The sequence below is a fragment of the Ictalurus punctatus genome, chromosome 1 (genome assembly GCF_001660625.3).
Source record: "Ictalurus punctatus breed USDA103 chromosome 1, Coco_2.0, whole genome shotgun sequence".
NCBI lineage: Eukaryota > Metazoa > Chordata > Actinopteri > Siluriformes > Ictaluridae > Ictalurus > Ictalurus punctatus.
Window position 1 is genome coordinate 17,066,261 of NC_030416.2, and position 17,491 is coordinate 17,083,751.

Below are 17,491 nucleotides of genomic sequence, written 5' to 3' on the forward strand. Positions count from 1 at the left end.
GCATTAAACCTTCTGGCTTTTATTTTGGCAGAAAACCTCCTTTTAGTTGGCAGCAGTTTTTTTAAAAATTCACTTCTCATTAGCAATCAGGTGAAATGCTGTAAACCTCTGCCCACAAAAATGTTTGAGATTACAGTGAATCTGGCACGCGTTGTGTCTAATTGCAGGTTATAAGCGACTCAAACTCACAGCACAGACACAGATGAAGTTGGTGTGGAGCGGCATTTCCTGCGAACCGAGCCACTCTAAAACAGTGAGGAGCCGCACACACACTGAGCGTAACACAGTCACACAGGTTTACCATCTCAAACAGCAATAAGCCAAAATCAAATCTAAATCTTCTTCTTTACAGTTTTGGTTCAGTTGCATTTTTAAGACCTTTGAAACATGAATTTAAGACATTTTAATGCTAATTAAGGCCTTATGTTTACATTAAGGAATTTAGGACATTTAGACTTTTTAAGGACCCGCGGACACCCTGTCTGCCTTTGCCCCAGGTCTCTGCACTACGATACTGATTGGAGTGGCAGACATTTACATTTTTTTTCTTAACATCACTGGTTAACCACAGCTACCATTCCATACCAGTGAGTATTAGTGGTTTTGTTATTTTTAAAGATATTCCAGTATTGCTGCACGCAGCCTGTAATACAGTGCCGAGTCATTTACTTTAAGTACCTAAAATGCTTGTGGTTCGATCACAGTTATGCAACCTTCACTATGATTTATACCTGATAAATCCAGTCACCAAAGCAAAAGCAAAGGCTAAAACTGAAGCACTCACAGCGTGGCTACGTTTTCTATGAACAATGCCTGTAAACAGTCTTCTAGATGTTTTTAGATGCATTTTCATTTTTAAATGCAGGACATGATCCAAAGAACTATAGCTGTTTTATTTAAACATCCAGTCATTTGTATCAAAGTTTATTTTGCCGATGTAATATCAATGGCTACATAGACCTTGTAAAGAACCAATATATATTTAAATCCGAAATTCAAAATACATGCTTTCACACCATATTACCATATCAAGAAGGTTAGACAAAACATCCTATTCTTACACCATTATTCTTACATGTAAACCAAGACAATTTATTCCCATATTGTTGTTTACAATATATTTCTGCTTGGTTTTGACAGGAATAGTAAATAAAAGTCCAGGGTCTAGCACATCCTAGAAGACATTAAAAGCCTTTTTAAAGTCCACAGGTATACACAATGTCTTAAGGACGTTTTCTGGTTCCGTTATAAAAGCTCCATTCCACTGTCCAGCCTGCTGTTCCTTCAGCACATTTTTTTATCTTCTTAAATTTGTTCCCCCGCATTTTCCTCTTCATTTAAAAAGCTTCTTCTGATTCTTTTTGTTTGTCTTCTTCTTAAGCAAGCTTCCCTCTGCTTTCTCAGTCACAGACTCATTTGTTATGTCTTTGTGTATTTTTAGGGCTTGGAGCTTTTCTTTGGTCTTGCCTTCCTTTGAATTCTGTTCATCCATTTTTGCCCTTTTCTTTTTGGGACCTTCATCCTTTAATTTTTTACCTTTTACCACTGGCTTTTTCTTGGCATTGGGGCTTTCAGTTTTGCTGTTGCTAGCAGCTTTGACATTTCCCCGTGTACCTTTGCTCTGTTGCTTAGACTCTGGTTTGGAGTTTTTTTCCTCTGATGTAGCAGGTGTTTCTGTTTCGCTGGCCTTTTCGTTCTCTTCTGTAGCACAAAAGGCAATTGAAATAATTAGAAATGACTAATAAACCATTTAGTCTAAAATTTAGCATGCATCATCCTTCTTACCGTCAACTGCAGGTGAAGTGGGGATGGTGTTAGAGAACTTCTTCAGCTTTGCCACAAAGAAGCCATCCATGTTGTGGGAATGTGGGTAGAACCTCCGAGTCAGCTTAAGTGAAGGGTGGAAACGTCGCTCTTTAAATCTGGGTAGAGGACATTGACCATTTTAATTAACTGATTAATTTTAATTGACAATTGAAATATGTTAAATCCCTTAGTCATTGTGATTTTGGAAAACCATTGCATGTTCTTGCCACAGTACCTTGTGAAGCCTTCTTTGCCAAAGTCCAATCCTGTGGGAACCAGTTTTACATTTCTCTTCCTTAGGGCATAATCCACAACCCACTCGTTCTCTTCCACCTATAATACACCACCTTTTGTCACAGATTTTTCTCCGTGTATGCAACTTCAAACTACACATTGTGCTATTATGCCCTTTGTTTAGCATGTGTCACTGCTTTTCAATTTTAATTTAGATTCGAACAGAACAAATACTTGATTAAGTTGATGAGTTGTACACACAAGTGAATTTAAAAGTTGTCTTTTGCTGTTTATTTCATTTCATCAAGTATTAAAGTGCAAACCAAATAACGGGTTAACAAATCAATAACTGCAAAGCTGGCATTTCAACCACCTGTTTATTTCAATAATTATGCCACCAGAATATGTAACCAATTAGTTAAAACGTATGAATGGTGAGGTAATAGACAATTTGTTATTTTAACATGGTCATTAACACCACCGTAATTTATGCTAAATTAAATCACAATCGTACAATAGACTGTGCAGCCCAACTTACTATAATTCAATTATTTAGCTAATTATTTAATTTTAGGTTGTTTTTTTTGGAAACTATAGGACGCCTATATATATATATATATATATATATATATATATATATATATATATATATATATATATATATATATATATATATGTGTGTGTGTGTGTATAAACCTACATTCCACAAATCTCAGAACCACCTAACAAACAGTAAATAAATAAATACATAAATAAAAATTCAAGCACCAAATTCTTAAGAATTCTTATCTTTCACTAGACTGCCTTGTGTATTAAAAAGCTCACCGTAATGGAGCAGGTGCAGTAGACAAGATAGCCACCCGTCTGTGAGTCGGCATTGACTGAGTCAATGGCAGCCAGAATCAGCTCCTTCTGTAGATGAGCCGAGCGCAGAATATCTGAAGTGTCCTAATAGGCAGAGGGAGAACAAATTACTCAACGCAAATGTGTTTCTTTCATACTCAAAATGGAAAACACTGTACATTGTGGGTTCATTGCATGCTCTTTAAGCAGCATTAAAACCTAACATGTAATAGTTGAAATTGTTATTTCAATTTCCCCCAAAATAAAAAAACATTAATGATGGAAAATGTTGGAAACGTAAAAGCACCAGACTTCCCAATTGGCAGAAATAATGAGGTTCCAAATCATGGGACATTATTTCTTGCGATGCCCTGACCCATTGTCATTTTAAATTATAAGTATCAGTCAATACCTAGGACTGACTTTTCCATAACAACAAGCTAGCTGGGTTGCTACATACTTCTCTTACTAAATTATGTTAAACATAACAAACTTGACAGCAGCAAGCATTAAAACAATTTGAGTTTCCCCATGTTAAATCGGTGTCGGGTCAGGCAACGTTACACTCATTTGTGGCTACATAAAATACAGTGGGTTTCAGTGTCTCATTTTGACCAATAACAAAATTACTCATTATAAATACCCTGCTGAAAAAAACAATAGAAACCATCACAAAAATTCTAATGGTTTCCACTATAAATACCAATACAAACATCAGCTAACAATTAAAAGCATTACTGGTCCTTAATGGCATCAACTAGACATAAAATGCCACCAATAGAAGGCAACAAATTACCAATAGAGACTCAGAGGGACCATTACAGTTTCCATTAAAACCAATACAATTCCTATTATAACCATTAAACCCATTATATATTCTATAGATGAGGGCTTCTACTGATTTTTTTTTAGCAGGGTAGAATTGATACAATGTTCACGAATAGTATACAACTACGAACCTAATAATAATAATAATAATAATAATAATAATAATAATAATCTCCAAGTAATACCTTGCTAGTTTTCACTGCTGGATCTTTAGAGATGACCCCTGTACCTGAGCAAGGAGCATCCAACAACACTCTGTCAAAACCTCCCATCACCTTCCATTCACAGAAAAAAAAAAAAACTACATAGGTTAGGAGGACTACAAGCAAAATACAAAACATAGGGTAATGTGCAACAAATATGTTATCTTTAATGAGCAAAATAAGAAAAGCAAATAGAGAAATTTGGTGAAAGAAAAAAAGGAAAGAGTTTGCAAAATGAGCGATTATTAAATGGTAATGGCTGGATAGGGAGTGGAAGCAGACCTTGGGAAACGCTCTGCCATCATAGTTACAGATGATGGTGTTGGTGACTCCCAGACGATGGACGTTTCCCACAACACTTTTAAGCCTCTCAGCACTGGCATCATTAGCAACTATCACTCCTGTGTTTCTCATCAGCTGGGCTGGAAGACATGTAATATCACATAATTCAATCCCAAAATCTAGTAAGCATTTCTCTAGCCTCACAAGCTTTATCATTAGATATAAATCCTGTAACATTTACTCAGAAATACACTGCCAGATAATTTATATATATTATATATTATTTATATATATATATATATATATATATATATATATATATATATATATATATATATATAAAAATTATATATATATATATATATATATATATATATATATATATATATATATATATATATATATATATTTATATATACACACACACACACACACACACACATATGATTGTTTTAATATTTTTTTTTCCCCACCAACATAAACATTTATGAATAGTTTGTGATCAGGTATCTTGTAATAAAGTATTTATATTTACATTTATTTATTTAGCAGGTGCTTTTATCCAAAGCACCTTACAAATGAGGATTATCTACATTTAACATAAATATAAAAAGTTTATTTATCTATCTACACACAGAACTCATCTTATGAAGCATGATAAAGTATGAATGTTCTTACCCATATATGTGGTCTTCCCTCCAGGAGCCGCACTCATGTCCAACACCGACTCCCCCTCCTGGGGAGAGAGCGCCATTACAGGAAGCAGTGACGACGCTCCCTGCAGCATGTAGTGCCCAGCTAGATACTCAGGAGTTGCACCTGGGGGGGGGGGATTACTACATTAAACACTTTCACAACTCTGGATTTGTTAGCAGCTAAACCCAAGCGGTTTTCCTGTGAACACGTAATTTATCTCAATCCCTATAGGACTAACCTATGGGAACTGAGGAATCAAAGATGACCAGTCCCACTTTAGACCACTTCCCCAAAGGATCCAGATTTACTCCTCTATTGATCAGAGCCTGTGTGAACAGAAAATGTTAAACATTTATTTTCCACGTACATTTTGAGTTGGAAATATAAGTCCCTATATAGATCCTTTACCTGAGCCAGGTCTCTCCTCCTGGTTTTAAGGGTATTGGTCCTAATTGTGACAGGCCTCTGAACTTCATTGGCCTCCAGAAAATCTATGAGCTGAACATGCAAATATAGACACACACACCACACAAGAGATTAATACATTTCCTCATACTTTTAACACTCCAAAAGTGAAGCACATATATCACGCATGAAATCGCTTAATATGTAGTGATGTGCTGTCAGTACATATAGAGGGAGTGGGTTTGTCCAGCTGCCCCTTCAGACACTGACAGCAGGTTCCTCTATCCTGTTAGCATAGCCACACATGAGTGACGATGCACATGGGTGGTACTACAACAGGAACGTGAAGGTTTAAACCTTAATCAAAAACGTCATCCAAATGCAATCCGAGTGTTTTCGTGACGTATGCATGGTTATCACACTACGCCTACTATGTTTTGACCTTTATTAAAAAGCAATTTCAGCTGTGCAAGCTGTTGATTAGTAGGTCACACGACCGTAACATGTATGCTGGCTATGCCTGTGCTAGGATCTCAGTAATGTACCCCAAAACCTGGAAGTCATTTTAAACACGGTCTATATTTTATTGTTCTGCCTTTTAAACTCCGCCATCACTCTCTTTCGATTTGGTTTAAGAGGCAGACAGAAAAGAATGCATACTATAATGAAGAAAAAGTGCAAAACCTCTTTTATCACACGATACGATGGAATCTTTACCAACAAGTCAACTCGGATAAGATATAGATTCCCTGGGGTTATTTCAAATGGTAAATGTAATCTTACCAGACACATACAGTGCAGTTTGTAAAAATTACTGACATGATGGTTTTGGGCAGGACCAAAAACCCAGAGAAACGCAGGATATTAAGCTGCCTTCATGCGCTATTGGAATAATTCTACACTTCTGAAGTGGTAATGACGAGTATGTCGTGTTCGCATGCTAGCTTACTGACAATAATGGAATTTTGCTCAAATACAAGCTATCTTCACGGTGTAAAAATTTACAAAATGTATAGAATGCTTGATGAATGACAAAACGGCAAGTGCTAACATTTAGAAAAATGAACAAAACCTGTCAAGCAGTACAGAAACTGCACTCTCCTCCGCCATGTTGAAAGTTTAAGACTCGTCCCATCTCGAAAACTCGGGTATCAAAATGATCAGAGTTTCCCGGTTGTAATTACGACTTGAGGGATCATTCACGTGCAACTTCCTAGCACAAAACTCGTATTTACGATAACTCTGATAGCACGTGAAGGCAGAATTAATACATTACCCCACATCTCATCACACATCACAGATATGGCTGTGAGGAAAGGTGTCATGCTAAGCCGATTAAAAAAAAAAAAAAAAAAAAAAAGTTGGAAATACACTTTAATCTCTGTTATGAAAAAGTTCTGTTCAATTATACACCATCAGTAAAAATGACATTGTAACAATTCGATAACGAGGTCTGACTCATTATCGAATCTCTGACTCAAACCGCTGTCCATTATGTGACAAATCTGTTATATGTTTGATTAAATAAAAATATTTACATATCCGACGTTAATGGTCAGATATTCTATATACTTGTTAGTATTACTCCCTGTGCCAGATTTAAGGCCTTTAGGCAAACAAAACAAAGAAGGCAAAGTGAATCAGCCAAGTCTTTTACTAAAACTACAACTGTATGTTATGTAACTTTTCTCAACTTTAATGCCTAAAGAAATGGATTTGACTTTCTCTCTCTCTCTCTCTCTCTCTCACACACACACACACACACACCTCAGCGTTAGGAAACAGCTCCATGAGACTGCCCATAAGGAAGTCGTTGTAGCTGTAGTATGTGCAGAGATCTGACTTCAGCAGTGAGAGGTACTCTGATCGTGTTCTCCCCTCCTCTCTCTTCTCAGTGAAGTGAGAGAGCACATCCACGTTGTCTTTGATCCTCTGGTGGACGCTCTGCAGGTCTAGAAGCAAATGTCCTATACCAGACACAAGAGGAATGAAGGAAATAGTTAACAGGGCTGTTGTGTGCAGTTTGTTTTTTCTCCCCCAAACATCGTGCAGTTAGTAACTATGACTCACCCTCTTTGTCTTTCTCCTCTGCACTAGGCAGTTTAAACCTGTCCATGTGGTCAATGTTTGCCTGCACCGTGTCCTGTTCTTCTTCCTCCTCCTGTTCATCATCTTCTTCCTCCTCCTCCTCCTCATCATCATCGTCGTCGTCATCGTCATCGTCTTCACCCTCTGGTGCTGCGGCTTCCTGGCGTTTTTTCTGTTTCCTGGCAGCTCGTTCAATAGGTAGCAGCTGTGGAACAAAGGGAGGGAAATCAAACAAACTTTTGTAAAACTCGTACAAAGTTTTGCCACTTTAGACGTTTTCCACTTTAAGAACATTTTACACACCTCCTCTCCATCACTGCCTGCTGCCTCGTCCTCCTGTTCTTGTCCTTCACTGCTATCTTCCATCGCTCCATAGTCATCGACCATATCATCATCATCATCATCATCATCAGCCTCAAGTTGTTCTTTTACTCCTTGCTCTATATCCTCTACTTCATCCCCATCGTCTTCCTCCTGCTCCCACTGGCTGTCGCTGTCATCGTCCCCTTCTGAATGGTCAATTTTGCGCTTTCGCTTTGCTGGTGTCAGCCATTTGCTGTTGTCATCAGAGAATCCTACGAATGATGAACAAGGAACGTTAATTTTGTTCAGATGAGTGCACAATTTGTCGTTCCTTAAAGAGGAGAAAATCGTTCAGGCAATTACATTTCAGTAATCTGTACCTTTCTTGGGCTGTTTTTCGTCTGTGCGTGCAGTGGCACCCTTTGCTCTCTTCACAGCACTGCAGACATTCAGCAAATCAATAAAGCAATCTGACAGTACAAATAATAACAACTAACGGACCACTTTAACACAGGAGATGATGAGAGGAAAACCATCTTACCGTTTTCTGCCTCTGCTAGACAGTTTTTTAGGCTCATCCTCTGAAACAATTAGAAACAAAATGACAAAATATTCTCAATTTTCCCCAAAGAAATCGACATCTCAGGATACATTTCCTCCAAATGTGTACAGCTGGTCATTTCATACAGGTTGTAATTGAATAGCATCCTGATTGACACATTACGTGTGGAAAATTTGTAATCAAACCATAACACTTCATTTCTGCAAACTCAGCAGAAGGAGTTAACCTCAGCAGCTGATCTTCAGAAGACTGAAATCATCTTCTAACCCTTGTTGCAGTGGTCATATGATTTAAAACATCGACAACGAAAAGGAGTTATTCAGAGTGTTACTTTTTGGTTCAGTTCGGATGTATATATTTTAATTAGTTCAATATTAATTAGTTGTTAATATATACATGAATATTTAGCTCATTAAAAAAAGTACAGTACATTTCTATGGTATAGACAGTACTGTTTATTTTTGTAATAAAGTTCAGCAATATTTTACTTTGAGTGTTGTGTTTCCATTCAGTACCGATATTAAAAACTATCGGTTGATTAATCGGTTATTGGCAGGTACTGCCCAACTTTGTAATCGGTATCGGTAAAATTCACTATCTGTCAAAACTCTAATACGTACTATTTTCATGAAGAAATGTCACCATGTAGCCAAAAGAAAATATATAATAGCTCGTCATATTTTCGTTACTGTGGTTATTGTTAGTTTTAGTCCAGTTTAACTAAACAGTTTTAGTCAATGAAAACTAAGTGTTAGCTTTCATCTCCCTTCAAATTTTCAATATGTTATTTTTCCAGAATAAAAACACAAATACCATAATTTAAAGTTTTAATTGTTTCTTGGATGGAATGCCAAATCATTTTAGAAATGCCCAGTCCCATTACAGGCTTACTAAAGCCCACGTGGAGGTCCATGAACAACCAATGATGAATGTACAACCAACGTGGTGCTTGCAAACACAGTCCCCTGTGTACTGAGGGCTCAGGTGGTAGAGCGGGTTGTCCACGAATCGTAGGGTTGGCGGTTCGATTCCCGGCCCACTTGACTCCACATGCCGAAGTGTCCTTGGGTAAGGCACTGAACCTCAAGTTGATCCCAATGTCAAATTAGCACCTTGCATGGCAGCTCTGCTACCATTAGTGTGTGTGTGTGTGTGTGTGTGTGTGTGAGAATGGGTGAATGAGACACAGTGTAAAGTGCTTCAGATAAAAGCGCTATATAAGTGCAGACCATTTACCACATTTACCACAGAGACTTTTGGGACACCCTGTATATTAGCTGAACATTATAGAAAAAGCAATTAAATCCCAGTGGATAAAACATTTTATCACTAAATAATGTTGCCCTATTCAAAAACGCTGCACTTTCTGGCATTTTTGTCTTCTTATTTCTTGAGGAAAACGTCATTATATTTCATTATACATTCTGAGTGAAAGGGAGTGAAGGAAGGATTTCATCTTAGTTTTCATTAACGAAATAAACACTGGACATAACCACATCATGGGACTACTTTCAAAACTGGCATGACATCCCAAACATCTCACTCTTTAAAGCACTTACAGGTTAAACAGTATTTGCAGCTGTTCTCTACATCTGTGTGTAATGTGTACAATGAGGTTTTTATAATACCATTGACTAAAAGTTTGGCCAGCTCGATTTCTGCGCCTTTCTGTTTCCGTGCTTTCCGTCCAGGTCCACGCTTCACCTTGGTGGTGGGATCGAGCTTCCTCCCCATAACTGATTCTGCACAGCTGTACTGAAATAACCCCTGAACACAAGAAGGCAGCTTCAAGACTATTGGCAATGGAAAGGTCTAGTCAAATTAGCATAATAATTTTGGTTCTAAAATTTTTTAAAACACACACACACACACACACAGTTAAGCTGTGTGCATCTAAACTTGTGATGCAAACATACACCACTAAAAAGGAGGACTGAACTTCTGCATTATTTAGTTCGGGTTTTTCGATGACAATATGCTAATATTCTGCACTCCTTCTCATTTAAATCTTTTAAAATACTCAAGTGCAACAACAATATGACAAAGGATTAAATAAATCAATAAGTCCCTTGAATTGTCTGACATAAAAAAAATTGCAGCTAGCTATCCCATACAACATAAGCATGCCAGTCAGCCATATAATAAAGAAATGAAATATACAATTCTTTTCTTGTAGAAAATTATATGTATACATTACTGTGATTAGTTTATATATCTGTTTCAAGTTCAATGTGAAAATTAATCATAGAAACGCTATCTTAGCTAATCAAGTAATTATCATTTCGCTACCTCAAACTGATCATGTGCTATTATTTACTACTTTAAAAGTGCAGTACATGTTTATCAACTCACCTCTACTGTTTTCGCCTCAAGACTGCGTCGGGATTAACGGTGCTATTTTGTACTGTGAATCAGTATAAACTCAGCTATCACAGCATGAAACACACGTGAATATTTCTAGAACACGTTGGACTGCAGGAAGACCAACACGCACTACTTCCGTCGCAGACTTTTTGCGACATCACCAGCGCGCGTGTATTTTCCCCCACCCGTTTTGCGACAAATCCCGCCTTCAACAACAGGATTGGTTCGTAAGGTGATGCTGCTACAACTGTTGTAGGACTGCGGACAAAGGATTATTTGTGGAAAATGTGTTTTAATATGCTGTTTCATCTTTAATCTGTCTTTAATATGCAGCCTTCTTGAATATTTGTTTGCCTTACACCATTATCGAGGGATTTCAATTAATAATTGAACTGATTAGCACTGTGTAGATATTAGCATTCGTTGTTCAAGATATTAAATAATTATTTAATTTGATAAATGTTAATCCAATCATATTATATGGTGTGTTTTGTTAAATTCTGGTTGAATAATTGGTTGCTGTAATTGGTGTTTGTAACTTTGAGTGCCCGCCCCTTTCTGTAGATCTTTGTTTTTGATTGGTCAATGGACTGCTCTGTCATGCAAACCTGACAACTACCGTGGGCCTCGATCAGAGCCCTTGATCACACTGATCCTCAAATATTAGTGGATTTTATTTATTTATTTTTGAACAACATTGATGTAACTAAATATACATACACATGTCGGTGTGTTATATAAATATTTTAACTCAATGCATTTATTGGTTACTAATTACCAAAAATCGCAGTTCTGCCTCTCTAAAGCAGAAAGTATATTTCACTTTTTACACTTACGCTAGGAAGTTTACAGTACGCGTGACGCAAATTTCGTCACCAGTAGAGTACGCGCGCGCCAAATTTTTCTAACCGTGCGTACTCTGCACATACGCATTGAATTATTTTGCACTATTTAGTTGTTCCACAAGGTGGCAGCAGTGACCCAGGGCCGTTGATTCTCAAGGTTGTCGCCTTTCACACCAGAAGACCTGTTTTACTGCTCTGTACTGACTCTTGTAGGCCAGGAGGGGTAGTACAAGTTGTCGTAATGCGCATGCGTACTTGTCAAATGGAGTATACTTGGAAGGGCTATGCGTATGACTGTGCGCACACGCTAGCGTACGCGTACAAAAAAACGAAAAAAAAAAACAAACTAAGCATACCAGAGCCTAACCTCTATGGATTCAAACAGCCCGTAAATAACTTCCTGGAACTATCTGACGTCTACATGAATCACGTGACGATCAAGCGTTTTGAACTTCCGTTGGCGCAACTCTCTCTCTATCTCTAGGGCTCTGGTCGTAACGTCATGACATCGCAACGTGAACCTCAAGGGCTCTGGCCTCGACTGGACTTTCGCGCGCTTTAGGTCCAGATTTAGGTAATGTCAAATATAACCCAATAGCCAATCCCAGTGCAAGGGGCGGGATTTGTCCAAATACAGGTGGGAAATAAGACACGCGTTAACACGTTTTACAGGAACCACAAACAGCGAAGTGGGAAATTCAACATTTCTGAGTGAAGGTGAGGGAGATGGAGGACGAGTGGGAGGAAGAGGAGCAGCTGTTCGTGGCTGAGCTCTCCGGAGTGATTGACTCGGATGTGCTGTGTAAGCGCGGTGGGGTGTGTAAAATGGTGGGCATGAGCAGTGAGCAGCCCATGGTGCAGGTGGGCCGCTATGTGTTCGCCGGGGAATACGAGGACGCGCTGGGGTCATGCGTCATCTTTGAAGAGCAGACAAAGGATCGGACAAAATCCAGCTCGAGCCCTGTGCTCAAATACAAGTGTCACACCATGAAGAAGCTGATGCTCCAGAGGACTTTCCTGTCCGAGAGGAAGGAGGGAGAGACGAGCTCCGGGGGCATCGAGGTCCTGTCTCTGAACGAAGGGGAAGTGTGTGGAAGATCCAGCACCGTGTGTCACTACGCCCTGGACCCTAAAGATCTTCAGACACTAAATGCTGGAGAAGACATCAGCGACGAGTCGGAGACTGAAAAAGCGGAGACACACCAGCGTTCAGTAAAGGAGGACAGTGTACCAGGAGAGACCAGAGAAAACCTGGCAGAGTAACACGACCTGGACCTGAACTGTACAGGGACCAAATCTCACTCTAGTGGCTGAAGGGCACACAGTGGTTCATAAATAAACATAATATAATAAGCAAGCACAAATAATTATTTCTACAAAATTTTTATGCACAATATACAAGTTAAAAGAAGTATATTAATCACTGAACAGCATGTCTTGTACACTGCTGCGTAATGTATTGTTTCATGATCATTATTGTAATATTGACCATGGCGATCCAACTGATACATATTGACTATTTTGGCATAGTGTGCTACTGGATAAGACATTTTTAATCAACTCTAAGCTGTTGGAAAAAGTTCTTTGTGTAGATTTGATTGAACAGGGTTTGCAGTAATCAGGTCTGGTTGTGTCTACTCCAGCTGAACCCCAATATAAATGCAGTTCCATGGATTTGGGGAATTAGTAACTATAGGGCAAATACATTTTCACACAGGCCCAGTTGGTATTGGATAACTTTTGCTTCAATAAATAACATAATTTAAGAACTGTATTTAGTGTTTACTCAAGTTGCCTTTGTTTTATCTTAGAGTTTTTTCTTTATCTTAGATTTAGGTTTGCTTTTTTGTATTTTAATAAATTTAGGGGGTTTAATGTGATCCAACGAAAACAATTGTGGTCAAATGAACACACACAAGTCAATCACAACACTACAAAAAAAAAAAATTACTGTCAATGTTACAGTAGGGTACTGGTAATTCTAGTTCAGTATTAACTAGACTAGACTGGTGATGGCTGAATAAAATGGGATTTACGTATAGAAAAACCAAAGGAAAACAGCACGAACACTTAGAAACAGGAGAAAACAATGTTACAGTGGGCTAAAGAAAAGCAATCATGGAGAGTGGATGAAAGTGATATTCAGTGATGAATCTCAAATCTGCATTGGCCAAGGAGAAGATGCTGGAACTTTTGTCTGGTGCCGCTCTAATGAAACATATAAAGATGACGGTCTGAAGAACACAATATTAATCGATTATCAAAATAATCGTTAGTTGCAGCCCTACAAAAGAATTGCCAAAAGTGATCAGAGTTTCAGCAGAGAGCCAAAAGTCTGTTAGAAAAGACAAGCCAACAACAGCATAGTCCCATGCTGGGAAGAATCAGAATATTTGATTGAAGCTGCCAGATAGGAGCCAGTGGCATATAACTGCATTTGGACTAGTTTTACTCAACATAATTGAATCAACTGGCATGTTCTTCAGTCAAGCTGCTTCCAGTATGTTAGTTGTGTCCATATCTGTCCATTTTCCACACAAAGCAACACTGCATCAGCATGATATGAAAACAGACTTAGTTCTTTTGTGAGCTTTTTACGTCTTTAATCTCATAAAAAAAAACCATCTCAAATTCACATAACTGTACATTTGTTACAACCTTAGCCCCACAAAGTAGAATGTCCTTATCTCCTACATGCAATATGTTAATTGAGTTTCTACTTTTATCCTTTTTACACACACAGCCTCAACAATAGTTACATTTTAGACACAAGGAAATTGTTTTATTGGTACACAGACAATATTATAGATTTTGTTAACATGAAAATGTTAACGTTATCTTTGAAAGCTCATAGAAAAGGTACAAAATATTTCTGTGATCACAACAGAAAACACATGACAGTGACAGCAGTGTTGAGTCATCATCAGTGTGTTATAAAGAACATTGGTACTGCCTACTGATGTGACCATGACTTCTGAAGTGAAACTTAGCAGTTTCATTTAAAAAGAGGTGAAGATTTTGCGATGCATTGGTCAACACCCAGATGAATGCCTAGTCTGACCCAAAGTCCATCACCTGTGTGTTATCACAACACCCCCCAGACCTCCTCAAACGCAGAGCATATTTTGGAACATGTGAGAGCTGCAGACAGAGGATAGTTACTGATGGAAACTGTCTTCAACGTATAGTCCACATTTACCTACAAGAGAAAAAAACATAATGAGTTCACTTACTTTATAACCAAAAGGGCACAGTACACATCTGCCAACATTTAGTCTAGAGCATGTGCGCAATAGTGAGTGGATGGAAATTTCCCTCACTCTGATTTTACACTGGTTCATGAGGGCAATATTGCTATGTAATTGCTAAGTAATGAAAGCTTAAACATAAATCATCACACATGTGCCTCAAAGGACGCTGTTCAGCTAAGTAGTAATAGATCACATATACATAAACAGCTTCTTAGAACAGGAGAATAAAGGCACATGAAAATTCAGAATACTAACAGTATGGTATCTTTCATAATTCAGAAAATGTATGGGGTCAAATCAAATCCAAGTTCTATATTTTTAACACTATTCACAATGGACTGACCATTCGGGAACATTTCATTATCAAATGAAGCTCAATCAATAATTAATACAATTCTATATGATATTTATGGGAACAATTAAGCATGCTGATATTTAACACATCTAGTACAGTGGTTCTCAAACTAGTCCTCAGAGCCTCCCATTGAGTCCATGCTTCACATCTGCATTGTGAGAGAACCACTGGTCTAGTCTGAGAGACTCTGAGGTTGTGGTTTGAGAACCACTGGTTTAGTAGGCGTGATGACAAACCCACCGTGCCATGTGCAAATGCTCCAATAACAACCACAGCAGGACCATCCTTAGGGACGAGGGTTCTGGGACAGACGGAATCTCCTGCTTTGAAGGACGTGGCATAGCGTGGGCATCCTGCAGGCAAGTGGTCTGAAACAGGGTTTTTAATCATCCTCAGCAAGCGCTGCGACCCATCAGCCGCTCTCACACTCAGCTTATGCAGGAGCTGCACTAAGAGTAAAAATAAGAGGAAACTAAGCAGAGACTCGCTGCAAGTGTAATTCTTGCTGCAAGTGAAATAAACACACTTCATTCTAACATAGTTCTAACTCAAAAATGTTCTCAGACACAGACGTAATGTAAAACAATGCTGTACAATTCAGTGCAACATAGTTCAACTGTTTTTAGAGATCCCTTTACTTATCCTTGTGTGCAGTTGTACCCTATAGGTCTGAAACTGTAATAATAATTCATTAATTTTATATTTACATTTTTATATATATATATATATATATATATATATATATATATATATATATATATATATATATATATATATAACTATATAACTTTACCCATGAGCCCACAAAAGCGAGGGAAGGTGCGGGGAATTCGTGTCTGAGGATTGATCTCGATCAGAGCGTTCTTCTCTGTGTGAATGTACACCTGCAGCAGTCCTGCTCTGTTCAGTGGGCTGTCCATCAACATAAGCAGAGACTGTATAAAGGCAAACCATTTCTTTTCATTAACACCATCACAGCAATGTCAGCTGCTCTGCAGTATAAAGCACAATTAAATGACAGATTGTCGAGTGGTCTATAGGTCTATTGTTACCTGATGAGTGATATCTGGGCGAACATTGCCAGGGTCCCTTCCACTCTTTATTATAATATTCTTGTGTTGGTCACAGTTCAGCAGCTCGAATGTCTTCCCAACCTTAAAGAAACAGCACAAAATTGAGAAACTCTTTTCAGAAACAGACAGCAACTCAATATCCCAGAAAACACTGAACATTTCCATATGATTACCATTTCGTTTCCCTGTGTATAATTTTTTTTTTATATCATTCTGATTCAGGCACAATTCCCAAAACGTTTATTTACTGGTTTGTATAGGCATGGTTCAGATAATAACGTTCCCCTAACATTAGGGGGAACGTTCTGTGAACCATTCTACATAATGAAATGTTATATTACCTTAAGACAAATGTACTTAAACTAAAAGTAATACGTGTTCTCCATGCGTTCCCAGAAAGTTCTGGAAGCTGACCATCGTTAAATGGAGTAAATTAGTCTCTCAGCATTAATTACGAGAGGAAGCTAAATGGATGCGATGATTAACAAAACTGACTGATAATATAAACATTTTAATACAGTGTATCACAATTTGTTTCGAAGCACGTCAAAAACGCCAGTTAGTTCCCGAAGCTTCCAACTTAACTAAAAGTTAGCTACACCGCTAGCATTTCTGTCCACGGTTACGTCATTCTGGTATTTTATGCTCACCTTCACGGTCTCCAGCGTCGCTCCTTCCAAGACAACAACAAGTCGAGTCTCTATCATTTTGTCGTGCATATTTCGTGGTTGTTTCGCTCTTTTTGGTTCATATTCGTCTAAGTGTTCGAGACCACGCTTCTCCCCCGTGTGAGCTGCCATCTTGTTTGAGGTTAAAGCGCGTCGCAGTACTTGTGCGTCATATCGTAAGCGACTCGCTGCTGTGCTTCTGAAGTGCTTTTGTGTCAGAATAAAAGCGACATAAACACCTCACCTTCACGTAATACATTTCTTCAATTATAAACACAAATAGACTAGCAGTACCTTATCTTATTATATCATAATGTCTAATACATTTGAAGAGTTTGTTATCACACACACACACACACACACACACACACACACACAATCGTTAACCGGTAGAATATGGACACAGGGATAAATAATTAATTCATTCGTCATCATTAGACTCTTCCATGGGTTCATGTATCCGGCGTATGTCCACTGGGCGCAAGACGGGGACACACCTTGCATGGGATGCCAGTTCATCGCAGGGCACCGTGCAAACACACATTCACACATGCATTCAAACTAAATTCAAAACAATTTATCATTGTTTTGGGAAGTGGGAGGAAACTAGGGACCCCTGAGGAAACCCATGCAGTCGGAGAGAAAATGAACAGGAGAAAAAAATATGTAACCCAAGCTTGGGTTC

The 17,491-nt window shown here is 38.3% G+C and overlaps 3 protein-coding genes and 1 non-coding gene across 4 annotated transcripts; 1 reads left to right on the forward strand and 3 right to left on the reverse strand.

Annotated features, from left to right (window-relative positions):
* Window positions 1-908: 908 nt before the first annotated feature.
* Window positions 909-10,759, reverse strand: nop2 (NOP2 nucleolar protein homolog (yeast)). Its single transcript, XM_017476528.3, has 16 exons — window positions 10,603-10,759; window positions 9,879-10,017; window positions 8,230-8,269; window positions 8,069-8,127; window positions 7,689-7,960; window positions 7,368-7,590; window positions 7,065-7,264; window positions 5,301-5,390; window positions 5,131-5,218; window positions 4,875-5,015; window positions 4,197-4,336; window positions 3,897-3,986; window positions 2,866-2,988; window positions 2,042-2,139; window positions 1,786-1,922; window positions 909-1,701 (listed from the first exon to the last, which is right to left on the reverse strand). Exons 2-16 carry the CDS (start codon window positions 9,982-9,984, stop codon window positions 1,334-1,336), a joined length of 2,175 nt encoding a protein of 724 aa, XP_017332017.2. The 5' UTR covers window positions 9,985-10,017; window positions 10,603-10,759; the 3' UTR covers window positions 909-1,333.
* Window positions 5,502-5,640, reverse strand: LOC124628773 (small nucleolar RNA SNORA29). Its single transcript, XR_006983449.1, has one exon. It is a non-coding gene; the product is annotated as a small nucleolar RNA SNORA29 (small nucleolar RNA).
* Window positions 10,760-11,738: 979 nt separating the features above from the next.
* On the forward strand, window positions 11,739-13,233 carry gtf3c6 (general transcription factor IIIC, polypeptide 6, alpha). The gene is made up of 2 exons (XM_017488228.3): window positions 11,739-12,033; window positions 12,132-13,233. Exon 2 carries the CDS (start codon window positions 12,186-12,188, stop codon window positions 12,720-12,722), a length of 537 nt encoding a protein of 178 aa, XP_017343717.1. The 5' UTR covers window positions 11,739-12,033; window positions 12,132-12,185; the 3' UTR covers window positions 12,723-13,233.
* Window positions 13,234-14,037: 804 nt separating this feature from the next.
* On the reverse strand, window positions 14,038-17,087 carry emg1 (EMG1 N1-specific pseudouridine methyltransferase). The gene is made up of 5 exons (XM_017473285.3): window positions 16,789-17,087; window positions 16,118-16,219; window positions 15,859-16,000; window positions 15,306-15,514; window positions 14,038-14,658 (listed from the first exon to the last, which is right to left on the reverse strand). The coding sequence occupies exons 1-5, from the start codon at window positions 16,936-16,938 to the stop codon at window positions 14,545-14,547; spliced, it is 717 nt and encodes a 238-aa protein (XP_017328774.1). The 5' UTR covers window positions 16,939-17,087; the 3' UTR covers window positions 14,038-14,544.
* Window positions 17,088-17,491: the final 404 nt, after the last annotated feature.